Genomic DNA, 23,214 nt, shown 5'->3' with positions numbered 1-23,214 from the left:
TAGCATTGTAAGTTACTGAGCAGATCTATGTCGTGGGTGGCTGTACACTACATAGATCTACAATGCAGGAGCAATTATCTCTATCAGTAAGGTGTCTGCCTTCAGTGTAACAGGTCATGGGTTCTAATCCTGTGTATGACACTTGTTAAATAATTGTCAGAGGAATAATCAGCATTGTGAGTTACTGAGCAGATCTATGGGCCTAATTCAGACCTGATCGCTGCTGTGCGTTTTCACACAGCAGCCGATCAGGTCTGAACTGCGCATGTGCCGACACTGACAGGCAGAGGCAGTCGCTGGGCGGGAGGGGGTGGTGTTTGGCCGCCGTTTTAGTCACATGCAGCCGCTGCGACACTCACAGCGATGAGTAGCTCCCTGCCAGCGCACAGGAGCTGCGCTGGTCAGGAGCTACATTTCAAGTACAAAAGCATCGCCACTGTGTGATGCTTTTGTACTTGTGCGACTGGGCAGGGCCTGACATGCGGGGCGGACTAGCCCTGTGCTGGGCGTCCCCCCACACGTCTGTGTGACTGATCGTAGATGTGCTAAATTTAGCACATCTACTAACAGGTCTGAATTAGGCCCTATGGGGGGTCATTCCGAGTTGATCGCTCGCTAGCAGTTTTTAGCAGCCATGCAAACGCTATGCCACCTCCCACTGGGAGTGTATTTTAGCTTAGCAGAAGTGCGAACGAAAGGATCGCAGAGCGGCTGCAAAATTATTTTGTGCAGTTTCAGAGTAGCTTCAGACCTACTCAGCGCTTGCGATCACTTCAGACCGTTCAGTTCCTGTTTTGACGTCACGAACACGCCCTGCATTCGCCCAGCCACGCCTGCGTTTTTCCAGGCACGCCTGCGTTTTTACGATCACTCCCTGAAAACGGTCAGTTGACACCCAGAAACGCCCACTTCATGTCAATCACTCTGCGGCCAGCAGTGCGACTGAAAAGCTTCGCTAGAGCCTGTGTGAAACTACATCAGCCGTTGTGAAAGTACGTCGCGCGTGCGCATTGCGCCGCATGCGCAGAAGTGCCGTTTTTTTGCCTCATCGCTGCACAGCGAACAAATGCAGCTAGCGAACAACTCGGAATGACCACCTATGTCGTGTGTGGGTTTACACTACAGAGACCTACAATGCAGGAGCAATTATCTCTATCAGTAAGGTGTCTGCCTTCAATGTAACAGGTCATGGGTTCTAATCCTGGGTATCATTGCTAAGAAATGTGTGATTTAAAATATATATATAAAATATAACTTTCAGCACACTATAAATATTTATCTTGCCTCCGGGCAACTGGGACAAACTTATGCCACTATCTGGGAGTAACTGGTTTGGAGCCGTCTTTCTCCAACCACTGCATTAATCTTGTTGGACTTTTGAAATATCACAAGTTTAAAGGGCCTGTCTTGTAATGAGTAATGATCGAGTCTCTGCAGCGACAGCAGTTTCAGGCAGTGTCACCCATCTTGGACATTGAACTTGATTTTTCCTTTTTTGTGCAGTACAGCAACAATGTTCTTCTGAACGCTGCTTCTGAGACCTAGGGGCCCATTTACCAATACTCACAGTTGCAATGCGATTTGGAGGCGATTATACTGCCTGGATAAATGAAAGAGCACACTCAGTCTCTTCACTCCTGTGTCTGGTCTCCTACAGATGTGCGATCTGAAGAGGCTTCTGGAGGAACACTCTCTCTGTGACTTTTGCAAAGTTTAGCCCACAGGCGACAGCTGCACAACGCCATCTTCAGATTCCGGAGCTTTGTAAATCGGTCATCATCGCATTCCCCACAGAAACCGGTCTCCGCTTCATACATAGGGGTGATACTAAATATTTGCGGATATCCCCCTGAAAACGTGTGTTTTCAGAGAATAGCGGGATGGTCCTGCTGTTCGGACACTGTCCCACTTGCGGGCCACAGTGTCCCATGGGCAGGTTGGGAGAACGGGATGTAGTTATGTGACCGGTGGTCAGGAGACCGCCGGTCACAATACCTCCCCCTACATCCCTGCCCCCCACAATCATGACGGTTGGCATGCCAACCAACAGGGACTATTCCCACTAGTGGGAGTAGACCCCGTGGCGACCACAGGTCACCACCGAGCCCGCAGCGTGGTGGCACAGCGAGCCCGCAAGCGGCTTGTTACTCTTGCCCCCTCGCCGGCATTCCGCTGCCGAGATCCCGGCAGAGGTATGCTGACCAGTGGTCTCCTGACCGCAGGTACGCATACCACAACCGGGAGAACCTGTGATCACCGCTGCTCTGCTCTGCAAAGCAGCCGGTGATCACTGAATAGATGGCATGTGTATGTGCACGGCATCTAACATTGCGTGGAAATGACGATAACAGGGGTTGTGAAGTGAGGTCACGCCCCTTCCACACCAGGCCCCAGCCCTCCACCCGAGGCCAACCCCTTTTTCGGGCACGCCAGGTCCCTCTTCTTTACGTTCTAAAGTTGGGAGGTATGGGATATGCCTCAAATAATTCACGATAATTAGGTCCCTTAGGGAGATTTAGGGGTCTATTCAATTGAAGTCGGAATTGCCGTTAAGTCGAAAAGACTGAAGTTTCCGACTTTTTTAGGTCGAATCAGGATTCAACCTATTCAAATAAGTTGCTGTTTTTCCGACTTGTTGGAAAACACGTGGATCGGCGGATTAGCCACGGATCAGCGGATTTTGTTGAATTTGCGGCCATTTCCAACAGTCAGATCAGCATTGTCGAAAACGAGCAAAACCTGTCGGAAATGCTTGGAAATTGAATACTGAACTGTCGGATCCTCTCCGTCGGAGAGTATCCGACAGGTATTCAATAGATCTGTTAGGGGGAGATGCATAAAAGTTTGTAGAAAGATAAAGTAAAGAGAGATAAGTACCAACCAAACAGCTTCTAGCTATCATTTTCTTTAACAGCCTGTTACATGGCAGTTAGGGGCTGATTGGTTGGTACTTATTTCTCTCCACATTATCTCTCTCCAAGCTTTGATACATCTTCCCCTAAGTCTTGCCTGTGAGCGACCCAGGGAGATAGACATTTAAATTTTCTTTATCACTGCTTAATACTGAAGCCAAAGCCATGCGGGGGATGGTCATTAGGTCGACCACACTTAGGTTGACAGTCATTAGGGCAACCAAAATTGGTCGACATGGTCACTAGGTCGGCATGGTCACTAGGTTAACATGTACCAGGTCGACATGGAAAAAGGTTGACATGCGTTTTTCAAATTTTCTTTAATTTTTTGAACTTTTTCATACGTTACGATCCACGTGGACCATGATTGGGAACGGTAACCGGTGCCGAGCGCAGCGGTAGCAGAGCGAGGCACCTTGCGTAAAGCATGGCGAGCGAAGCGAAGGGACACGGTGCACTAATTGGGGTTCCCCGTCACTTTACGCAGGAAACGACACAAAAAAGGAAAAAAACTCATGTCGACCTTTTCCCATGTCGACCTTGTTCATGTCGACCTAATGACTGTGTTGACCTATTTCAGGTGTCGACCTAGTCACTGTCGACCAATAGTGGTCGACCTAATGACTGTTGACCTAATGACTGTTGACCCTATGACCCATACCCAGCCGTGCTGATAATGAAGACTGTATTGGAAAGGTTGCAGTGATGTAAGTAAGAAGGAAGACCCTGTACTCTGCCCTACTGTGCATAATAAAACTAAAACCAAATGTCATCGCTCATGGTTTGTTATATTATATTATGCTGGCAATTAGCAAATTTGGTAATATAATTTAATAATGAAAAGAATGAAATTGGTGGCTGGCTGGGAACATTAATGTTGCGCTTAGGCCTGTTCTCTACATCTGCCCCTTATCCACCACTAACATTATATATTACTGTAGGTGCTACTAATGGATTACATACGTAACCCCCCTGGGCGGGATGCCGACTGTCAGTATCGCTGTGCCCGCCGTGCTGCCGGCTCAGTGGCGAGCTGGGCTCGCCACAGGTTCTATTCCCACTCTATGGGTGTCGAGTCGTGGACACCCATGAGTGGAAATAGCCCCTATGTGCCGGTATTCTGGATGGCGGGATTCGGTCGACACCTATTGGTCAACAGTGGCTAGGTCAACACTAGAAATAGGTCAACACAGCCATTAGGTCGCCATGAACAAGGTCAACATGAAAAAAGGTCGAAATGAGTTTTTCATTTTTTGGGGTATAATTTTCTTCGTAAAGTGACCGGGAATCCCATTTAGTGCACCGTGTCCGCTCACATGACTCGCCATGCTTCGGGCAAGGTGCCTCGCTCCAATACCGCTGCGCTCGGCACAGGTTACCGTTCCCAATCGTAGTCCACGTGAATCGTAAAGTATGAAAAAGTTAAAACAAAAAAAATAAAAAAAAATATGTGAAAAACTCATGTCGACCTTTTTGCATGTCGACCTAATGGTCATGTCTACCTATTTCTAGTGTCGACCTAGTCACTGTCGACCAATAGGTGTCGACCTAATGGGTGTTGACCTAAGTGGTGTCGACCCAGAGTCCGGATCCCGTCTAGACATGCAGTATAAAATGCAAACTGTGCAGAGCAATTGTAATAAATGACTTTCTGATGCAATTATATCACACTGAGTCAGGCTCTAGTTTCATGCCTCATTTAGCTTTCTAACCGGGTCCGCTTAACCTATGAACCCATCAGCGGGACACTGCAAGCCTAAGGGGCAAATTCCCATGAGCCTTTTTGTGTCATGCTCAGCATTGAGCTCACTACAGTGCAACATGTAAGGATATTATGTGATACAACAGGGGCGCCCCTGTTACACGTCTGATGCTGCTACTACGGAGACAGGGAGGCGCTCTTGTTAAATCTAGAACGCCTTAAATCCCTTTATTCATTGTAACACATACTTGTAGTAATATCTGTACAGCTAATAAAGCCTCATGAGGGAGTAGTTCACTCGCTGCTGATGCAGAATCACTGGGTCGGCCTCACCTCATACCTCTGCGCCCCTCCCCACGTTTAATGGTGCTATCAGTTTGTCATAATGTACACACCAGCCTGACACACACTCCCATATACCTCCCAGACTCAAGCGTATTTACATACCCTCCAACATTTTACACATAAAAATCCGTACAAATTAAAAAAGGGGGCGTGGTCATGGGTAAAGGGGGGGGGGCGTGGCCACTCCCCTTTTCCTATACTTTCAATGGAAGTTTGGAGAGCCAAAAATCGGTACAGACCATAAAAAAAAAGTACTGTACCTGCCAAAAAGGTCCAGCTGGAGGATATGTATTTATAGATAAATATTAGGGTGCCACTGCAAACCCCTATGTTGCTTCTCTATAGAAGCTGTTGTTACTGTTATAAGTATGAGCCCCATATACACTCCCTAACCTAGACCCCTAAACTAACCCTAATGCCTTCACCCTAAAGGGCAGACTGGATGGGCCATGTGGTTCTTATCTGCCGTAAAGTTCTATGTTTCTATAATTATGGTGTATTGCAGGAAAATATCTGCAAATCCAGCGGTACCGTAAGTGCGGTATACACTTGCACTCAGAGGCGTAACCAGGTGTGGTGTCACCCTGTGCGCAATCTGGATCTCCTGCGCGCCAGAGGCACGGTCGCGGCAAAAAGAGGGAGTGGTCGCACATAAAGGGAGCGTGGCATCGCCAGGATCCCGAGATCATCACTCTGGGGGCGTGTCCAGCATCTCCGGAGATGCTGGGCTGCCTGCAGAGACAGTCTTCCTGTACTGTCGGCTCCTCATCTATGACAGGAGTCAGGTGCTGCAAGAGACTGTCACACCGCAGCCCACGGCTCCTGATGCTGTGGAGGAGCTGGCATTTTGGTGTCATCCCCTCCGAGGTTGACACCTAGGTGCGGACCGCACCCCCTGCACCTCCTTATGACACCAGTGCTTGCACTTACTCGTTGGGGCGAGAACATCTTCCCTGAATTCAGCACAGCGAACAGAGGCTGCGTGATCCCTGTACAGTCACAGAAAGTTCATCTCTGCAGTTTGTCACTTAGATTACATTGTTGCACTTTTTTGTGTGCAGAAGCTGAGCTGTCACTGTAACATTGTTACAGTGACATTGCCACGTGGAATAGTAACCTGTGCCAGCGATAGCGGTGCGAGGCACCTTGCCCGAAGCATGCAAGGGGACACGGTGCACTAATTGGGGTTCCCGGTCACTTTACGAAGAAAACGACACCAAAAATAAGTAAATAAAACTCATGTCGACCTTGTTCATGTCAAACTAAAGACACTGTCAACCTTTTTAGGTGTTGACCTAGTCACTGTCGACCAATAGTGGTCGACCTAATGACTGTTGACGTAAGTGTGGTCGACCCTATGATCCACACGCCCTGTAACAATGTTACTGCCCCCTGTATAACTGCCCCCTCCTGTAATAACACTGTTACTGCCCCCTGTATAACTGCCACCTCCTGTAATAACACTGTCACTGCCCCCGTATAACTGCCCCCTCCTGTAATAACAGTGTTACTGCCCCCTGTATAACTGCCCCCTCCTGTAATAACAATGTCACTGCCCCCTGTATAACTGCCCCCTCCTGTAATAACAGTGTCACTGCCCCCTGTATAACTGCCCCCTCCTGTAATAACAGTGTCACTGCCCCCTGTATAACTGCCCCCTGTATAACTGCCCCCTCCTGTAAAAACAGTGTCACTGCCCCCTGTATAACTGCCCCCTCCTGTAATAACAGTGTCACTGCCCCTCCCTGTATAACTGCCCCCTCCTGTAATAACAATGTACTGCCCCCTGTATAAATGCCCCCTCCTGTACTGCCCCCTCCTGTACTGCCCCCTCCTGTAACAATGTTACTGCCCCCTGTGTAACTGCCCCCTCCTGTAATAACAGTGTCACTGCCCCCTCCTGTAATAACAATGTCACTGCCCCCTGTATAACTGCCCCCTCCTGTAATAACAATGTACTGCCCCCTGTATAAATGCCCCCTCCTGTAATAACAATGTACTGCCCCCTGTATAAATGCCCCCTCCTGTAATAACAGTGTCACTGCCCCCTCCTGTAATAACAATGTACTGCCCCCTGTATAAAGGCCCCCTCCTGTAATAACAATGTACTGCCCCCTGTATAAATGCCCCCTCCTGTAATAACAATGTACTGCCCCCTGTATAAATGCCCCCTCCTGTAATAACAGTGTCACTGCCCCCTCCTGTAATAACAATGTACTGCCCCCTGTATAAATGCCCCCTCCTGTAATAACAGTGTCACTGCCCCCTCCTGTAATAACAATGTACTGCCCCCTGTATAACTGCCCCCTCCTGTAATAACAATGTCACTGCCCCCTGTATAACTGCCCCCTCCTGTAATAACAGTGTCACTGCCCCCTGTATAACTGCCCCCTGTATAACTGCCCCCTCCTGTAAAAACAGTGTCACTGCCCCCTGTATAACTGCCCCCTCCTGTAATAACAGTGTCACTGCCCCTCCCTGTATAACTGCCCCCTCCTGTAATAACAATGTACTGCCCCCTGTATAAATGCCCCCTCCTGTACTGCCCCCTCCTGTACTGCCCCCTCCTGTAACAATGTTACTGCCCCCTGTGTAACTGCCCCCTCCTGTAATAACAGTGTCACTGCCCCCTCCTGTAATAACAATGTCACTGCCCCCTGTATAACTGCCCCCTCCTGTAATAACAATGTACTGCCCCCTGTATAAATGCCCCCTCCTGTAATAACAATGTACTGCCCCCTGTATAAATGCCCCCTCCTGTAATAACAGTGTCACTGCCCCCTCCTGTAATAACAATGTACTGCCCCCTGTATAAAGGCCCCCTCCTGTAATAACAATGTACTGCCCCCTGTATAAATGCCCCCTCCTGTAATAACAATGTACTGCCCCCTGTATAAATGCCCCCTCCTGTAATAACAGTGTCACTGCCCCCTCCTGTAATAACAATGTACTGCCCCCTGTATAAAGGCCCCCTCCTGTAATAACAATGTACTGCCCCCTGTATAAATGCCCCCTCCTGTAATAACAATGTACTGCCCCTTGTATAAATGCCCCCTCCTGTACTGCCCCGTACACAGTGATACACATACAGTTATGCCCCGCCCCTGCAGTGGGAGGAGCGGCAGCCCCGTGTAATGACTGGACCCAGAGACGACGCCCCCGCCCTCAGCCAATGCCGGGACAGCGCTGCTCAGACTCGCCCATAAAGTCGGATCCCCCGCACAGCGCCGCAGCACACCGGCCGCAACATGCACAGCACCGGGCAGCAGTGCCCCGCACAGGGCTACCTGCAGGGGTTCCGGCACTTCGCCACCGAGGCCATCCACGCAGGGCAGGAGCCGGAGCAGTGGAACTCCCGGGCGGTGGTGCCCCCCATCTCCCTCTCCACCACCTTCAAGCAGGACGGCCCGGGGGAGCATGCGGTGAGTGCGGGCGCTGCCGCCACTGCGCTACTGGGCAGGGACGTGCTGCCTGACAGAGCCGGTGCCCGCTGCTGGTCAGTGGGCTCTGCAGACCCTCACCTCCTCTCTCCCCCCCCCCCCCCATTCCCCTACAGCCCCCTCATACCCCATGACGTGCTTCCTGGCAGAGCCGGTGCCCACTGCTGGTCAGGGCTCTCTGCAGACTCTCCCCCCCCCCCCACCCCCCCCCACCCCCAATCCACCAGGACATGCTGCCTGGCAGAGCCGGTGCCAGCTGCTGGCCAGGGCGCTCTGCAGACTCTCACCTCTCCCCCCCCCCCCCCCCCCCCCCCCCCCCCCCATCCCCCCTCATGCCCCAGGACATGCTGCCTGGCAGAGCTCGTGCCAGCTGCTAATCAGGGGGCTCTGCAGACCCTCACCTCCCCCCCGTTCCCCCTCATTCTACAGCCCCCTCATACCCCAGGTCTCCCCAGTCTAGGACATGCTGCCTGGCAGAGCCGCTGCCAGCTGCTAATCAGGGGGCTCTGCAGACCCTTACCTCCCCTTCATCCCCCTGGTGTCACCAGTCCAGGATAAGGCTGCCTGGTATTGCTACTGTATCAGCTTGTAATCAGGTTCTGCAGCAGCTCCACAGCCCCCACCTCTATTCCCCCGGTGTCTGTATCAGGTGCTAATCAGGAGGTTCTGCAGCAGCATCACCCTCCCTTTGTATACAGCTACTGTGCACGTACAGAGGACAATAGATCTCCTGAGCAGCTTCCAGCTCCATCTGCAGACCCTGCCTGTGACATACATCCTGATAGCTGCTGTGTAATCCGGGTTCTGCATGATGTAACATTGCATGAGGCTCCCAGCTATATGCTTAGTCACTGGTGATCAGCACTTCTCAGGCACTGAGTATATGTATACAGGGGCAACGTCGCGCTGCTGCACCACACTGCTCAGCTACAAGTACCCCCCATGCACTGATCACAGCTGAGGTTCCTGGTTACTGTACAGTGTGTGTATACAGGGGGCACTGCTGTACTACACTGCTCAGCTACAAGTACCCCCCATGCACTGATCACAGCTGAGGGTCCTGGTATCTGTACAGTGTGTATATACAGGGGGCACTGCTGCACTACACTGCTCAGCTACAAGTACCCCCCATGCACTGATTACAGCTGAGGGTCCTGGTATCTGTACAGTGTGTATATACAGGGGGCACTGCTGCACTACACTGCTCAGCTACAAGTACCCCCCATGCACTGATCACAGCTGAGGGTCCTGGTATCTGTACAGTGTGTATATACAGGGGGCACTGCTGCACTACACTGCTCAGCTACAAGTACCCCCCATGCACTGATCACAGCTGAGGGTCCTAGTGTCTGTACATTGTATGGTGGATGTCTGCACACTCCTGGGCTTTCCAGGGTCCGCAGTTACTAATTATCCTCTTATTGCTCCCTGGGTCCACAGTCCTTATGTTACAGTACAGCCCTAAGCAGAGTATTTGTTGTAACGCTGCAATATACCTCTCTGGAACCGTCTGCGCTAATCGATGACTTATTATTTGGTTAATCTGTTCATAGGGATTTGCTCAAGGTCTCAAGTTTAACTTTAACTTGTGACAGAAAAGTCTCAGTACTAACAGGAATATATGTGGCACACGTTACTCCAAAAGACCCTGACGACCTGTGCCCCCCCCCCCCTCCTCTTCCCCCAGCGGGTGTGTGTCTGTCATGGCGTGCCCTGTTCCACAGCTGGAGGGCTATGACTTGCCTAATGTGTGCCATGTTCTAGCCCTGTGGCCCATTCACGTTTTATGGGCTCATAGATGACTTGTGATATTACTATTTATGCACTTTGTATTATTATTACATATATGTAGCGACAACCTTCTCTGAGGAAATGTGTGATTAATAATAAAACAAGAACCGGTATTAACAGACAGAGGGGAATTCAATTAAGAGCAAAGGGTGTGAATTGCCGTGGCGTTTAAACACCGGCAATGGCAGCCCTGCTCGCCCCTGAGCGATTTGCACCCAGATTAGCTCGCTAAGGTGCGGCGGCGTCTGTGCATATTCGGCCTAGAGGAGCCGTTCACCCTCAATTGAATTTCGCGCTGGCAGCAAACTTACAATCTATAGAGGAAAAAAGTGTTTGATACCTGACGATAAAGCATACGTGCTGAGATTTTACTAAAGCCCCCGGGGAGATCCCAGAAGACGTGGCTCTGCAAATCGTGTGCTGACAGTCACCCCGCCCCAAGCTGCTAAATGCCACGATTTGTGTCAGCGGGAGGCAGTGTCGCGGTTATGATACTCACTTTGAATTATGTCGTCAAGGTGGACTGCCTACTTCACTGTGGAATGGGGCAGATTCGGAAAGCTGGTCTGACATTCAGGAGTAAACAACTATAGGTTAAAGCAACAATACCGCAAGGCTGATATGTGTTTAATTTTTTTTTAACTACCAATTGGGAGATTTATCAAAGCTTGGAGAGATATGAAACACCATCCAATCAGTGTCTAACTGCCGTGTTACAGGATGAGCTTGAAAAGTGACAGTTGGTAGCGGATTGCTTAAACTGGACATACACTATACAGTGATCTGGAAGATCTGTGGTTGGAATGAAAACCTGGTAATGGATGAGAGCAACTGACAATCCACCATTTGCTCCCAAACGCCGGATATTGGACAAAACCAATTTATACAAATTGCTTTAATCACGGACAGCTTTTGTCCATTTTCCAGTGTTTGGGAGCAAATGGTGGATTGTCAGTTGCTCTCATCCATTACCAGGTTTTCATTCCAACCACAGACTATCTGCCAGATAATTGTATAATGTATGTATAACTTCATCTAAAGTACAACCAAAAAAATAGGCAGTCAATAAGTCCACCCCAAATAGTTGACGTGCAAAAGGTCGACAGTGTCAAAACATAGAAAAGGTCAGCAGTTACAAAAAGTTGACAGGGGTCAAAAGGTTGACATGAAAACAGTCAGCACAATTTTTTGTAATTTTGTTTTTGTTCACCATATCTGAGTCAAATTAGTGGAAAGTTAAACGTGTACCCTCGCCACGCTCTGGGCAAGTTCCAATTCCCAGTTGTAGTCCGCGTGCATGGTAAATGATGAAAACAATAAAAAAAACTTGTTGACCTTAGGCACTGTTTATCTTTACCTGTTGACCTTTTGACCCGGTCAACCATTTGGGGTAGACCTATTTGTCTTTTTACTGTAGATCTTTCAACCAATACACTTGGGAAGAAGCCGCCTGTTTTGCAGCCTACCGCGAGTAATTGTCAGGTCACTTCAATCGCTTTGTGCTGGCTGCAAAACCTGAGTTCATTTGTGTTGTTATTGCGGTGTCTCTGCTCCTGCGCAGGACGCTACGTCCCCTGATTGACGGATGCAACTAGAAACCATATCGCTATGGAGGTCCCAGAGTTCAGAGGTCACGTGTAGCCTCGGAATCTCCAATTAGCTGTGAGAAGCGAGTGGGGGATCTACCAGCAGAGCGGGAGGATCCTGCCAGTATTCCAGGTGTAGGCAGGTACGGGTTACTGCACGGAATAAACATTCAATAATCCCCCCCCCAAAAAAAAAAAAAAAGCATCCCAAATTGCCACAATACAGAATGGAAATTTTTAAGGTTTTACGTAGTTTCAGAACGATCCCTCAAACAAAAACTTTCCTAATGACTGAGTAAGGAAGGGCGATGTAGCGGGGAATGAGAGGCAGCCTGGGTCTCAGAGTTGGATCCTAATGACCATTTCTCTTTCAGGGCTATGAATACAGTCGCAGCGGGAACCCGACAAGGAACTGTCTGGAGAAAGCCGTCGCTGTCCTTGATGGCGCCAAATACTGTAAGATACCGAAGTTGGTTTAACGACCAATTTACTCGTCAAAATCCCTAAAAACGCATACGGTGCATGTGTTAGTGTATTCACAAAGGTGGTGTTGCAATCGAGACAGTTGGTAGAAATGTGTTGGAACACCCTCTGGGTCAGAAATTCTAATTGTTGGTATGTACCAGCAAATGAGTTCTACTTGATGGCATGTTTTTTTTTTTTTTTTTTTTAAAGGCAAAATGTTTTGCAACAGAAGGAACATTTGGATCTAGAGCGGAGAAACCCTTTTTAGTGGGGGAACGATGCATGGCGATTCTTTCCTTTTAAAGCCCCTATAGTTTTGCTAACGTACAATAGACTGCATGGGCATTTAATTATATATACCGCATATTGACTGTCAACGGTTCAAATGATGGCGACTATAATGTTGTGTACTCTTATTGGGGTCAGTGACTGTCTTACCAACGCAGAAAAATTAATTCGCTGTACGCGTATCCACGACATTTATAGGAACCATTTTTAGGCCGAAGGCAATTCTTGGTCCTGGTTGGGCCAATGTTGGACTTTGGCAATAATTTTCATTCAAATTGCTACTCCTTTTTATAGCAAAAAGGCCCCATTAGTGTCCAGCTGGAGTATATGCCAGTGCCGCAATATAACCTCGCGTACGTGTCTGGATGAGAAAGAATATGTAGAAGAGAGAATCATATGTTCTTTATTGGTCCTTTCTTTACTGCGCAGTGTGTCTTCACGCTTTATGGTCATACATTTATAGATTGTCTCTTTGATGTCCTCATGTGAGGAACCTCTACAGACAAATTTATTGCCCATCTTCTCCTCCAAGGCTTTTGGCAACTCCAAACAATCGGAGGTAATCTGAACCACTCTCCATAATTGTGAGAACGGTAATCCCCCCCCCCCTTGTTTTAGGGGAACTGGATGAAAGCTATTTGCTATCCAGTGTTCTTATCCGTCATCCAGGTAATTAGTAGAACTAGTACTGTACACCAATGTTATAGATAATCTATCTACCTTTTTTTAATTTATTTTTTGAGTGCAATTGTGTTATTCGGCTATATGTGATCTCAGCCAGACTTTACAAATAGTTGTGCTGTCGGGATTCCGTTGTCAGTATCCTGACCGCCGGGATCTGGACAGCCGGCAAATAAAACGTATACAGCAATAAGTATGTTCTACATGCACTAGAGGATTTCATTTCTATACCTCTAATCACAGAACTGCACTTCGAGTGCAACACTGCCACCCACAGGACACTTGTGGTATAGGATAAAGAACTCCCTATTTTGATTTTATCACTTCTACATTTTTTGGGGGGCAGATCAATTAAGCTTCAGACCTTTGTGTGATATACACCTGCGCAGATTTCAGTCAAATTCAAAACCAAATTACTTTAAAAAAATAAAATAAAAATAAAAATTTCCCCTCGCAACTTGACAGAAATCCCGCAATGCATTAGCCCGTGAGATTCCAATGTAGTATAGCCGGACTATCATTTATGGGGTAGAGTCTGGAAGTGATGACATTAATGTGTAACCTATATGTGCCCTCTCTAGGTTTAGCCTACGCTTCTGGCCTGGCTGCAACGCTCAACGTCGCCCATCTCCTGAAAGCCGGGGATGAGATCATCTGCACCACAGATGTCTATGGAGGTAAGTACACGCTCCGATCTCCAACAAGCGGGTGACTCATTAAACACTTACAGACTGTTCAATCATGTGCTTACTAATACAGTAACTTATTCCCCTGACTATCTGCTGTGGTGGAAGAAAGGGACGTAACCTTCTCCGTTTAGGGACCTTGCAGACAGTCCGCATCTGGCCTGATAATCGTGTAGAGTGCCACTGCTGCATGGGAAGCCTAGTTAACCAACCGCTATCCCTTTTCTTTTTTTTAAATATTATATAAGCAGTAATAAACCATTGTTATCATTGCTTTGTTCAATCATAGGCCGCTAACATGTCACATGGTCAGAGATATCAGCCAATGTGGTTCAGGAGTGCACTATATTAAAGTCCGTTTTTTCCATTTGCCTGTAGATAGACAACTTCTGCTGTTTCCTCAGGACCTGCAGCAGCATTATTAAGCCGCTTTAGGAATAAAGTTACCTTAAATGTTGTATTTGACAGAGTAACGGCTGCAGTTTGTCATTCAGAAGCCGACGCTGTTCCCTTTCCTCTCTCTGACAGGCACAAACAGATATTTTAGGAAAATTGCTTCAGAAATGGGCCTAAAAGCTAAATTTGTGAACTGCTCAGACCTAAAATGTTTGGAAGCCGCAATCACCTCAGATACCAAGGTAAATTAAAATTTTGAGAGATTTGCTATGTGTGACTTTAGTGTGCCATACACGGTTACCGGCAACTCAGACGGGGTGCAAAAACAATTGCCAGGCCCACAAAAAAAACTGCAATGGGTCCCCACTGTGCATTTCTGAACTCTCCTTTGAACCTCCCTACACATTAGTGGATGCAGACAGTGACTGAACTAGTGTCTGTTTCAGCGGGTGCACTGATTATGTTGGTGTTTCATTCCCATCGCAACTGTAAATTGCCCGCACATCGGCCCTCATTCCGAGTTGTTCGCTCGCAAGCTGCTTTTAGCAGCTTTGCACACGCTAAGCCGCCGCCTACTGGGAGTGAATCTTAGCTTCTTAAAATTGCGACCGACGGATTTGCAATATTGCGACTAGACACTTCTTAGCAGTTTCAGAGTAGCTCCAGACTTACTCGGCATCTGCGATCAGTTCAGAGCTTGTCGTTCCTGGTTTGACGTCACAAACACACCCAACGTTCGCCCAGACACTCCCCCGTTTCGCCAGCCACTCCCGCCTTTTTCCCAGAAACGGTAGCGTTTTTCCGCACACACCCATAAAACGGCCAGTTTCCGCCCAGAAACACCCACTTCCTGTCAATCACATTACGATCACCAGAACGAAGAAAAAACCGTGAGTAAAATACCTAACTGCATAGCAAATTTACTTGGCGCAGTCGCAGTGCGGACATTGCGCATGCGCACTAAGCGGAAAATTGCTGCGATGCGATGAAAAATACAGAGCGAACAACTCGGAATGACCACCATCGTCCCTAGTTGCATTGGTCCCTGTGACCTCAACTTCTGGCCAATGGTCTGGCACCTGGGGTAAATGAAGATGGGCAATAGGGGATTAGCCTGGTGTAGAAACTAGGTACATTTTGTCCCCACCCTTCTGTTGCATGGTTGGACTAAACAGATGGTCAGCTCATGTGCATTAAATAAAGCATTCTACCCTGTAGATTTATGGCCCAATGTCATGGAGTGTAAGAGGGTAGCATTTAACCAACCCAAATCTAACACTCTTGCACATGTTATATCTGCCCAACCTGCTGTGCTCATGGTTTTGCCCATTAGAGGAAAATGTTGTTTTGTAACCAACCTTGAATTCGGCCCAATGTCTCTATCTTGAAATACACACACCATTTTAATTTATGCTGTGTGTGTATACACTAATATATATTACACTTTAATAGAGAAGATAACTGGGAAGTGGATTTATTTATTTTTTTGGTTACAAGCTTGATATTTGCAAAAAAGATCTTAAGGGAATATTTACATCCTGTGCCCACATATTAATGTTTCATACTTGAATACACATGGGTATGTAGCATTGGGTGACACAGGCTTGTGCATTCAGCAAGAAACATGGAGAATACGCTAGGTTAAATGTATTAAATACTAAAAAATTTTTCCCAAGGTTTGGTTACAGAAAAACATTAGAAACATGGATAAACATTATATTGCATTAGTTTCAAGAAAATAACAAACAGGGAAATAAAAAAAACAGTTCACTAAGTTAGATGATATGTTAGACTCTGCGGTGAAAGAAGTCGCATAAGAGAGGTTTGATGCACTACCAGTCTGTAGACCAGGGCTGGCCAAACCAGTCCTCGATATCTACTAACAGTTCATGTTTTCCAGACCTCCTAGCTGGTGCACAGGTGTAGTCATTACGAATTAAGATGTGCTGCATTCATTCCCAATTGACAATTCTACAGATCTCCAGGAGGCATGGAAAACATGGACTGTTGGTAGATCTCGTCTGTAATGGACACATCTATCTATTTTCTCAGCCAGTAGCTGCTCCAGGGCCCCCACCTTTTGTGTTTAACTCGTAGGACACTTCCCTAACCTCTTTCATAACCTTTTTGAAATTTATATTTCTTTAACTGGACGGGACTGAAGCATATACTTTAAACACACAGTGATAGATGTACTAAGCCTTGGAGAGTAATAAAGTGGAGAAAGATAAACCAGCAACTGTCATTTTTCAAACACAGCCTGTAAACTGGAAGTTAGCAGCTGATTTGGCTGGTACTTTATCTCTGTCCACTTTATCCATCTCCAGTAATTTGTTATGAGATCGATATCTCACTTCCTGGCCTTAAAGATGCCCATAAAATATCTCTTCAGTCCTGCAATCGGGTCACATACGACACAGCCTGTCAGCCATTATGTTACACAGAACCCTGTCACACCTAGGTCAATACAATACAGTTGTTTTATACATACAAAGTACATGGAATATAATGCTAGCCACTAGTCTCCCACCCCCAGTATGATGTGTATATGGTAGAATCTTTTGCAGAAAATGTCACGGTGATCCACCAACCAACATGTGACCGGTTCTCTTAGTGAATCTGTCTGCTAAAGCAACAATAAATCCCCCTAAAATAAAATTTTGCAGAAAGAATGCAGTTAATCTCCTATATATTTGCCCAACTCTGTGACTCTGTGCTGGCCGTAACGCTGGGCGGAGTCACAGGCACAGATCTGGCCAGGAACAGTCCCCTCCCTCTCTCCGCCCAGTCCTCTGTCTCCTTTCTCCCCGTACTGCCCCTGGTGAGTGGTGACACCGCAGCCGCTGACTGTGAGCGGAACTCACATTACCCGCCTCAGTCTTGCGGCTGCCACTGAGTCAGGGAGACATGCTGAACAGTGACTCGCCCTCCCGCCCGCGGCAACCACCCGCATCTGCCCCCCTCCCGCGGCACTCCCGTCCCCTCCCCCTCCCGCAGCACCAACATCCGCAGCACTCCCGCCCAGTCTCTTCACTTTTCTATAACCCGCTGCGGTCGCGGGCGAAAGGGGGCGTGGCTTCGCGGAAGGGGCGTGGCTTCGCGTCCCGATCCCCGTTTTCGGCACGTTGTGGTTCGGGGGACACTGCTGGATCTGCAGTGCTGGCTTCTGCGCTGTGACAGGAGCCGGCACTTTGGTGTCACCCCTCAGAGGGTAACACCCGGGTGCGGGCCGCACTCCCCGCACCCACGTTGTGGCGCCACTGCTCCTGCCCCCTCCCCCACCGGTAGCACAAACACCCACCGTCTCCACCCACCACCCGCGGCACTCCCGTCCCCTCCCCCACCCAGAGCACAAACACCCGCGCCACCCACCCGCGGAACTCCCGCCCCCTCCCCCACCCCTAGCACCAACACCCGCGGTAACCAACCGCTTTCGCCCCCCACCCGCTGCACTCCCACCCTCTCCCCCACCCGCAGCACCAACACCCGCAGCACCCACCGCATCCACCCACCACCCGTGGCACTCCACCCCCTTCCCCACCCGCGGCATCCACCCACCACCCGTGGCACTCCCCCCACCCGCTGCACCAACACGCGCACCACCCGCGGCACTCCCATCCCCTCCCCCACCCATATCACAAACACCCGCGCCACCCACCCGCAGAACTCCCTCCCCCAACCCGTAGCACCAACACCCGCGGCAACCAACCGCATTCGCACCCCACCCGCGGCACTCCCACCCTCTCCCCCACCCGCAGCACCAACACCCGCGGCACCCACCGCATCCACCCGTGGCACTCCGCCCCCCCCCGCTGCACCAACACCCACACCACCCGCAGCACTCCCCTCCCCTCCCCAGAGCACAAACACCCGCGCCACCCACCCGCAGAACTCCCGCCCCCTCCCCCACCCGTAGCACCAACACCCGCGGTAACCAACCGCATTCGCCCCCCACCCGCTGCACTCCCACCCTCTCCCCCACCCGCAGCACCAACACCCGCGCCACCCACCGCATCCACCCACCACCCGTGGCACTCCACCCCCTCCCCCACCCGCGGCACCCACCGCATCCACCCACCACCCGTGGCACCCGCTGCACCAACACGCGCACCACCCGCGGCACTCCCGTCCCCTCCCCCACCCAGAGCACAAACACCCGCGCCACCCACCCGCGGAACTCCCTCCCCCAACCCGTAGCACCAACACCCGCGGCAACCAACCGCATTCGCACCCCACCCGCGGCACTCCCACCCTCTCCCCCACCCGCGGCACCCACCGCATCCACCCACCACCCGTGGCACTCCACCCCCTCCCCCACCCGCCTCTGCAACCATAGCACCCTCACACCCACCCACCCCCAACCGCACCACCCCGGCTAACTGCCCCCTCCCCCACCCGCGGCAAAGCCGTGCAGAGGTTAACGGGGCGAAGCCCCTAACGACGGTGTGAAGAGCGCCCGTAGGGCGCGATGAATCGGCTAGTATAAATATATACATGCTATTGTGATGCTCCACTAAAACTTTTAAAAATATGGTAATTTGTATTGAATCCATTAGTCCACACAATGCATAGGTTTTTTTTTTCCCCCCTAACCACTCCTTTTTCTCGTATATATTATAACCAGGTTATGCAACAAGCAATCACTTTGCATAATCTGAATGTCTATGTGATTTAATTATTTTATTTTTTAAGCTGGTGTGGGTTGAAACCCCAACAAACCCAACGCTAACGGTTATTGACATTAAGGGGTGTGCCGACATCGTTCACAAGCATAAAGATATTCTCCTAGCGGTTGATAACACATTTATGTCGGCATATTTCCAAGTAAGTGAACAGATTTTCCCAGAAAATTAAAATGGTTAAACGTTTTGATTTTTAAGACCAAGTATTTATAAAATTTAAATCTATCTATCTAGTGTGCATTTCTTTATTTTTGTTCCATGTCTGTTTTAGCGGCCGTTGGCCCTTGGAGCGGACATCTGTATGTATTCAGCAACCAAGTATATGAACGGTAAGTAGACTGCTGCAGTTGGATCACAGTAATGGCACGCTCACAAGTGGCTGGCGTTCAGGTGCCACCAGGAACTGTGACTTAAACAGTACCACCAATCACCGCAGACTCCCGCCAGGAAATGATGTGCCTTCCACTGTGGAAAGAATAGCCAGTAACTTAAACCACACAACAAAAACGTTAGTGACTAATCATTACACTAATAGCTATCCCACCTAAGAGTAAAACTAATGCACAAAGCGCAGCTAAACTAGGTAAACGATCAAAAGAACGGACCTGATGAAAACAGGGAAGTGATTATGTATTACCAGTGATTTATAGAGTGCACATATTCCGCAGCGCTTTACAGAGTGCTGTGTATTCCAGCGTGGAATGTATCACCTGTGACCGGAAATGGCTTGTGGTGCACTCTTTTCAAAACCTGTCTAGAGGCATATGTGTGAAGGTTTGGAGAGAGAGAAAGTAGCAACCAATCAGCTCCTATGGCCGACATTTTTTTTTTTTTCAAGCACAGCCTGTAGCATGCATGTGGCAGTTACAGCAGGAGCTGATTGGTTGATACTTTATCGCTTGCCAAACCTCAAATGTCCACAAGTTTGTAATTTTATTTCCTTTTATTTAGTCGTCCGACCAGCAAAGTTAATGACTATAAACACTGTTCACTTTTGTAATCGATAAGCAAAAGGGGAAGTTTTTCTGTGTTGCAGTTTACGGTACTCTGTTATCCCAGGTGTCAACATCTTCCCTCCAGGAGACTATAAACCTCACCTCATTACCTGCGGGCACCAGCAGACATTCTGCCATGATCAAAAATGGTGCAGTAGGACTTTGTTTGGGCATAGGGGGTCAGTCCGAGTTGTTCGCTCGGTAAAAATCTTCGCATCGCTGCGATTTTCCGCTTAATGCGCATGCGCAATGTCCGCACTGCGCCAAGTAAATTTGCTATGCAGTTAGGATTTTTACTCACGGCTTTTTCATCGTTCTGGCGATCGTAATGTGATTGACAGGAAATGGGTGTTACTGGGCGGAAACAGGCCGTTTTATGGGCGTGTGGGGAAAAAACGCTACCGTTTCCGGAAAAAACGCAGGAGTGGCCGGAGAAACGGGGGAGTATCTGGGCGAACGCTGGGTGTGTTTGTGACGTCAAACCAGGAACGACAAGCACTGAAATGATCGCAGATGCCGAGTAAGTCTGAAGCTACTCAGAAACTGCTACGAGGTGTGTAATCGCAATATTGCGAATACATCGTTCGCAATTTTAAGATGCTAAGATTCACTCCCAGTAGGCGGCGGCTTAGCATGAGCAAATCTGCTAAAATCCGCTTGCGAGCGAACAACTCGGAATGACCCCCATAGTGATTACTATGGACCTAATACAATGTAAAATCTAAAACTGGTGAAAGTGACTAGCCAAAATACTATAATTGTGGCTAGGATTACTCATGGAAGTGTCTGATCCTCACTGTCTACAAGCCGATAAGGAGAGCTGAGCTTTCAGTCTGATGTCCCTCGCATTCCCAGTGTAATAATAACCTGCAGAGAGCAGGCAGCCATATTTGTTGGCTCTCTGAGAATGTGAGGTACAAAGTTGCTGCATGATTGAAAATGTTGGTGAAGACCACAAAATGGCTGCCTCCGCTCTCTAGGAGACAGGTGGAGATTCCAAGCAGATGAGCTGGAACGAACTGGAAGTTATTGACTTTGTCTGGGGCTTCATCCCATAGATATTGTGGAGGCAAACATGGGTGTGTTGGGAAGCCTGACAGGAAATAACACATTACTTCCTGTGTGTTCCAGGCCATAGCGATGTCGTCATGGGTCTGGTATCGGTCAACACTGATGAACTCAACGAAAGGCTTAAATTTCTTCAGAATGGTGAGTTAGGTTGTAATTAGTTGTCCTACTAGCTCGTCCCCTCAATATACCAGTCCTAGTGGTGGTTTCAAACTAGTGATCAGAACTATTGTGAGGACTAGCCTCAAAGAAAATTCCTTTTTTGGAGCACTCTTTTAAAATAATAAATAAATAATATATAATATGATATATTGTGAATTAATGATTAAATATTAAAACTTAACTTTTATTTCTATACCAATCTAAAATAGAGAGGAGAGAAGAATGTTCACACACATTGCATGTCAGACACTATCATAAGTATCATATGAGTTCAATGAACATCCCCTTCTCCCAATGTAAGTTCCCAAAATAAACAATTAATTTCTAATAATCAATAATTAATGATCGTTATTAATAAACCATCAATTTTTAACAAATCATTACGTTAATATTGATGTACAATCTCGGCATATAACATCATGGTGTTCGTACTCATGTACAATCTCAGCATATGGCTATTGTATCATTAGGGCTAATTATCCTAATACAGACGCGCTCATCTTGTAGATGTGTGTACATTACACCACTTATTAAGAAGTGAACAAGCGTGGATATACTACTAGTTATAATCCACTCCTTGGTTATTCATTGCATGAGAGCCGTTAAATCCACTGGCTCTACAGACTTCCCAAACACACATTAAGTATGAAATGAAAAACCACATGTCAAATAATTGCACATAAACCGTTTTTAGAATTCCATAATTGCAAATTTGGTTTCCAATCACTATTCACTCCTTTTGTTCACACAAAGACCATCCATTCCACTGGCTCAACAGTATTCCTAACCATATGCTCAGTATAATCAAGCCTATTGACAATTTATAAACTGTTGTACATAGGATATCTTACTGTAATTACAGGCATTAACTATATGTTGACACTTGTCTAACTAATAAGGATTTAAATATATACATAGATGCCTATAGTTATTTTTTTCTTTTCTCTTTTTTTCTTTTTTTGCCTCAATGAAGTTGGACAACAGAGTACACTCGTCCTGACAATCTGACAAAGGCACTTAACCCTATGATCTATATTACATTACACTAGAACATTTCAACGACCCATTAGGTTGTACATTATCATCAGATCACAATTGTTTATAACCTTATCCACTAAAAATAAGGCATCACAACCCATAAATTATCACATATAAGATCGTATGTCCGGACTTTGTCACATACAGTATACGGTGAGGGACAACATGTCTCCTTATCATTCACCGTTATGCTGATATGATCAATGTGTAAGGCCTTAAATGATCTAAAACAATGGGTGCACCCTTATCAGACAATTTGTTATGAGGCCTCAAATTTTAATTTCATTACATAGATTGAATCAATCATCTCTATAAATAAAAAATTGAAAAAAAGAAAAAAGAGCAAGTACAATCCAATGTACAGATACCCCCATCTGCTGCCCAACCTCTTCAATGAGCGGAAGAAGGGTGAGAGTAGGGGTACTGATGAATTGATGGAAAAATAGCAACAATATCTCCTAATGTCTCCGTATCTGGTGTTAGAGCAGACCTGTTGCTTCCAGCATTGCAGGACTTGCAATGCGCCACGGAGACCAGTGAGATATCTGTGAAATGTGAACAAGAGGAGAGGAAAAGGGAAGGAGAGAGTGTGGATATAATCCGTTTTAATATGGTTTCTCCATGGCTTATTAAATATAAAGATGTACTCTTCATGCAAAAATTATATAATAGGAGGGTTATTGAGCTGGATACGTGTCTCACACAGCTCCCTGCAGCTAAACTGCTGCTATCATTTTTCTATTGTTCACATTGTATCTCTTCAAAATTCAAGTTGATACAGTTGGTACTTAAATGAATTTCAACAAAACTCCAGTTAGTTCAAAACAGAGATGATTCCAAAAAGAGTTGTCTTTAAATTTGTATACTTTGGGAGTTGATCAGTCAGATAGAAAAACAGTCACTGCATGATTGTATAGGGAGTGTATGTTATACCGCACCTTGCGGTTTGATTGAAATCTTTAAGTTCCTCCGCAGTG

The 23,214-nt window shown here is 47.6% G+C and overlaps 1 protein-coding gene across 1 annotated transcript in view; it reads left to right on the top strand.

Moving 5' to 3' along the window:
- Window positions 1–8,142: 8,142 nt before the first annotated feature.
- Window positions 8,143–23,214, top strand: part of CTH (cystathionine gamma-lyase) — a 42,513-nt gene continuing 27,441 nt past the window's right edge. Inside the window, exons 1-7 of the mRNA XM_063939097.1 lie at window positions 8,143–8,381; window positions 12,151–12,232; window positions 13,792–13,887; window positions 14,425–14,534; window positions 18,985–19,116; window positions 19,246–19,303; window positions 21,101–21,178. Of these exons, the coding sequence (XP_063795167.1) occupies window positions 8,208–8,381; window positions 12,151–12,232; window positions 13,792–13,887; window positions 14,425–14,534; window positions 18,985–19,116; window positions 19,246–19,303; window positions 21,101–21,178 (730 nt within the window). The 5' untranslated portion in view covers window positions 8,143–8,207. The remainder of the gene's footprint in view (window positions 8,382–12,150; window positions 12,233–13,791; window positions 13,888–14,424; window positions 14,535–18,984; window positions 19,117–19,245; window positions 19,304–21,100; window positions 21,179–23,214) is intronic.

The sequence above is a fragment of the Pseudophryne corroboree genome, chromosome 9, assembly GCF_028390025.1.
Source record: "Pseudophryne corroboree isolate aPseCor3 chromosome 9, aPseCor3.hap2, whole genome shotgun sequence".
Classification (NCBI taxonomy): domain Eukaryota; kingdom Metazoa; phylum Chordata; class Amphibia; order Anura; family Myobatrachidae; genus Pseudophryne; species Pseudophryne corroboree.
The sequence above is the reverse complement of the archived record's forward strand: the minus strand, read 5'-3'. Positions and strand labels throughout refer to the sequence as shown.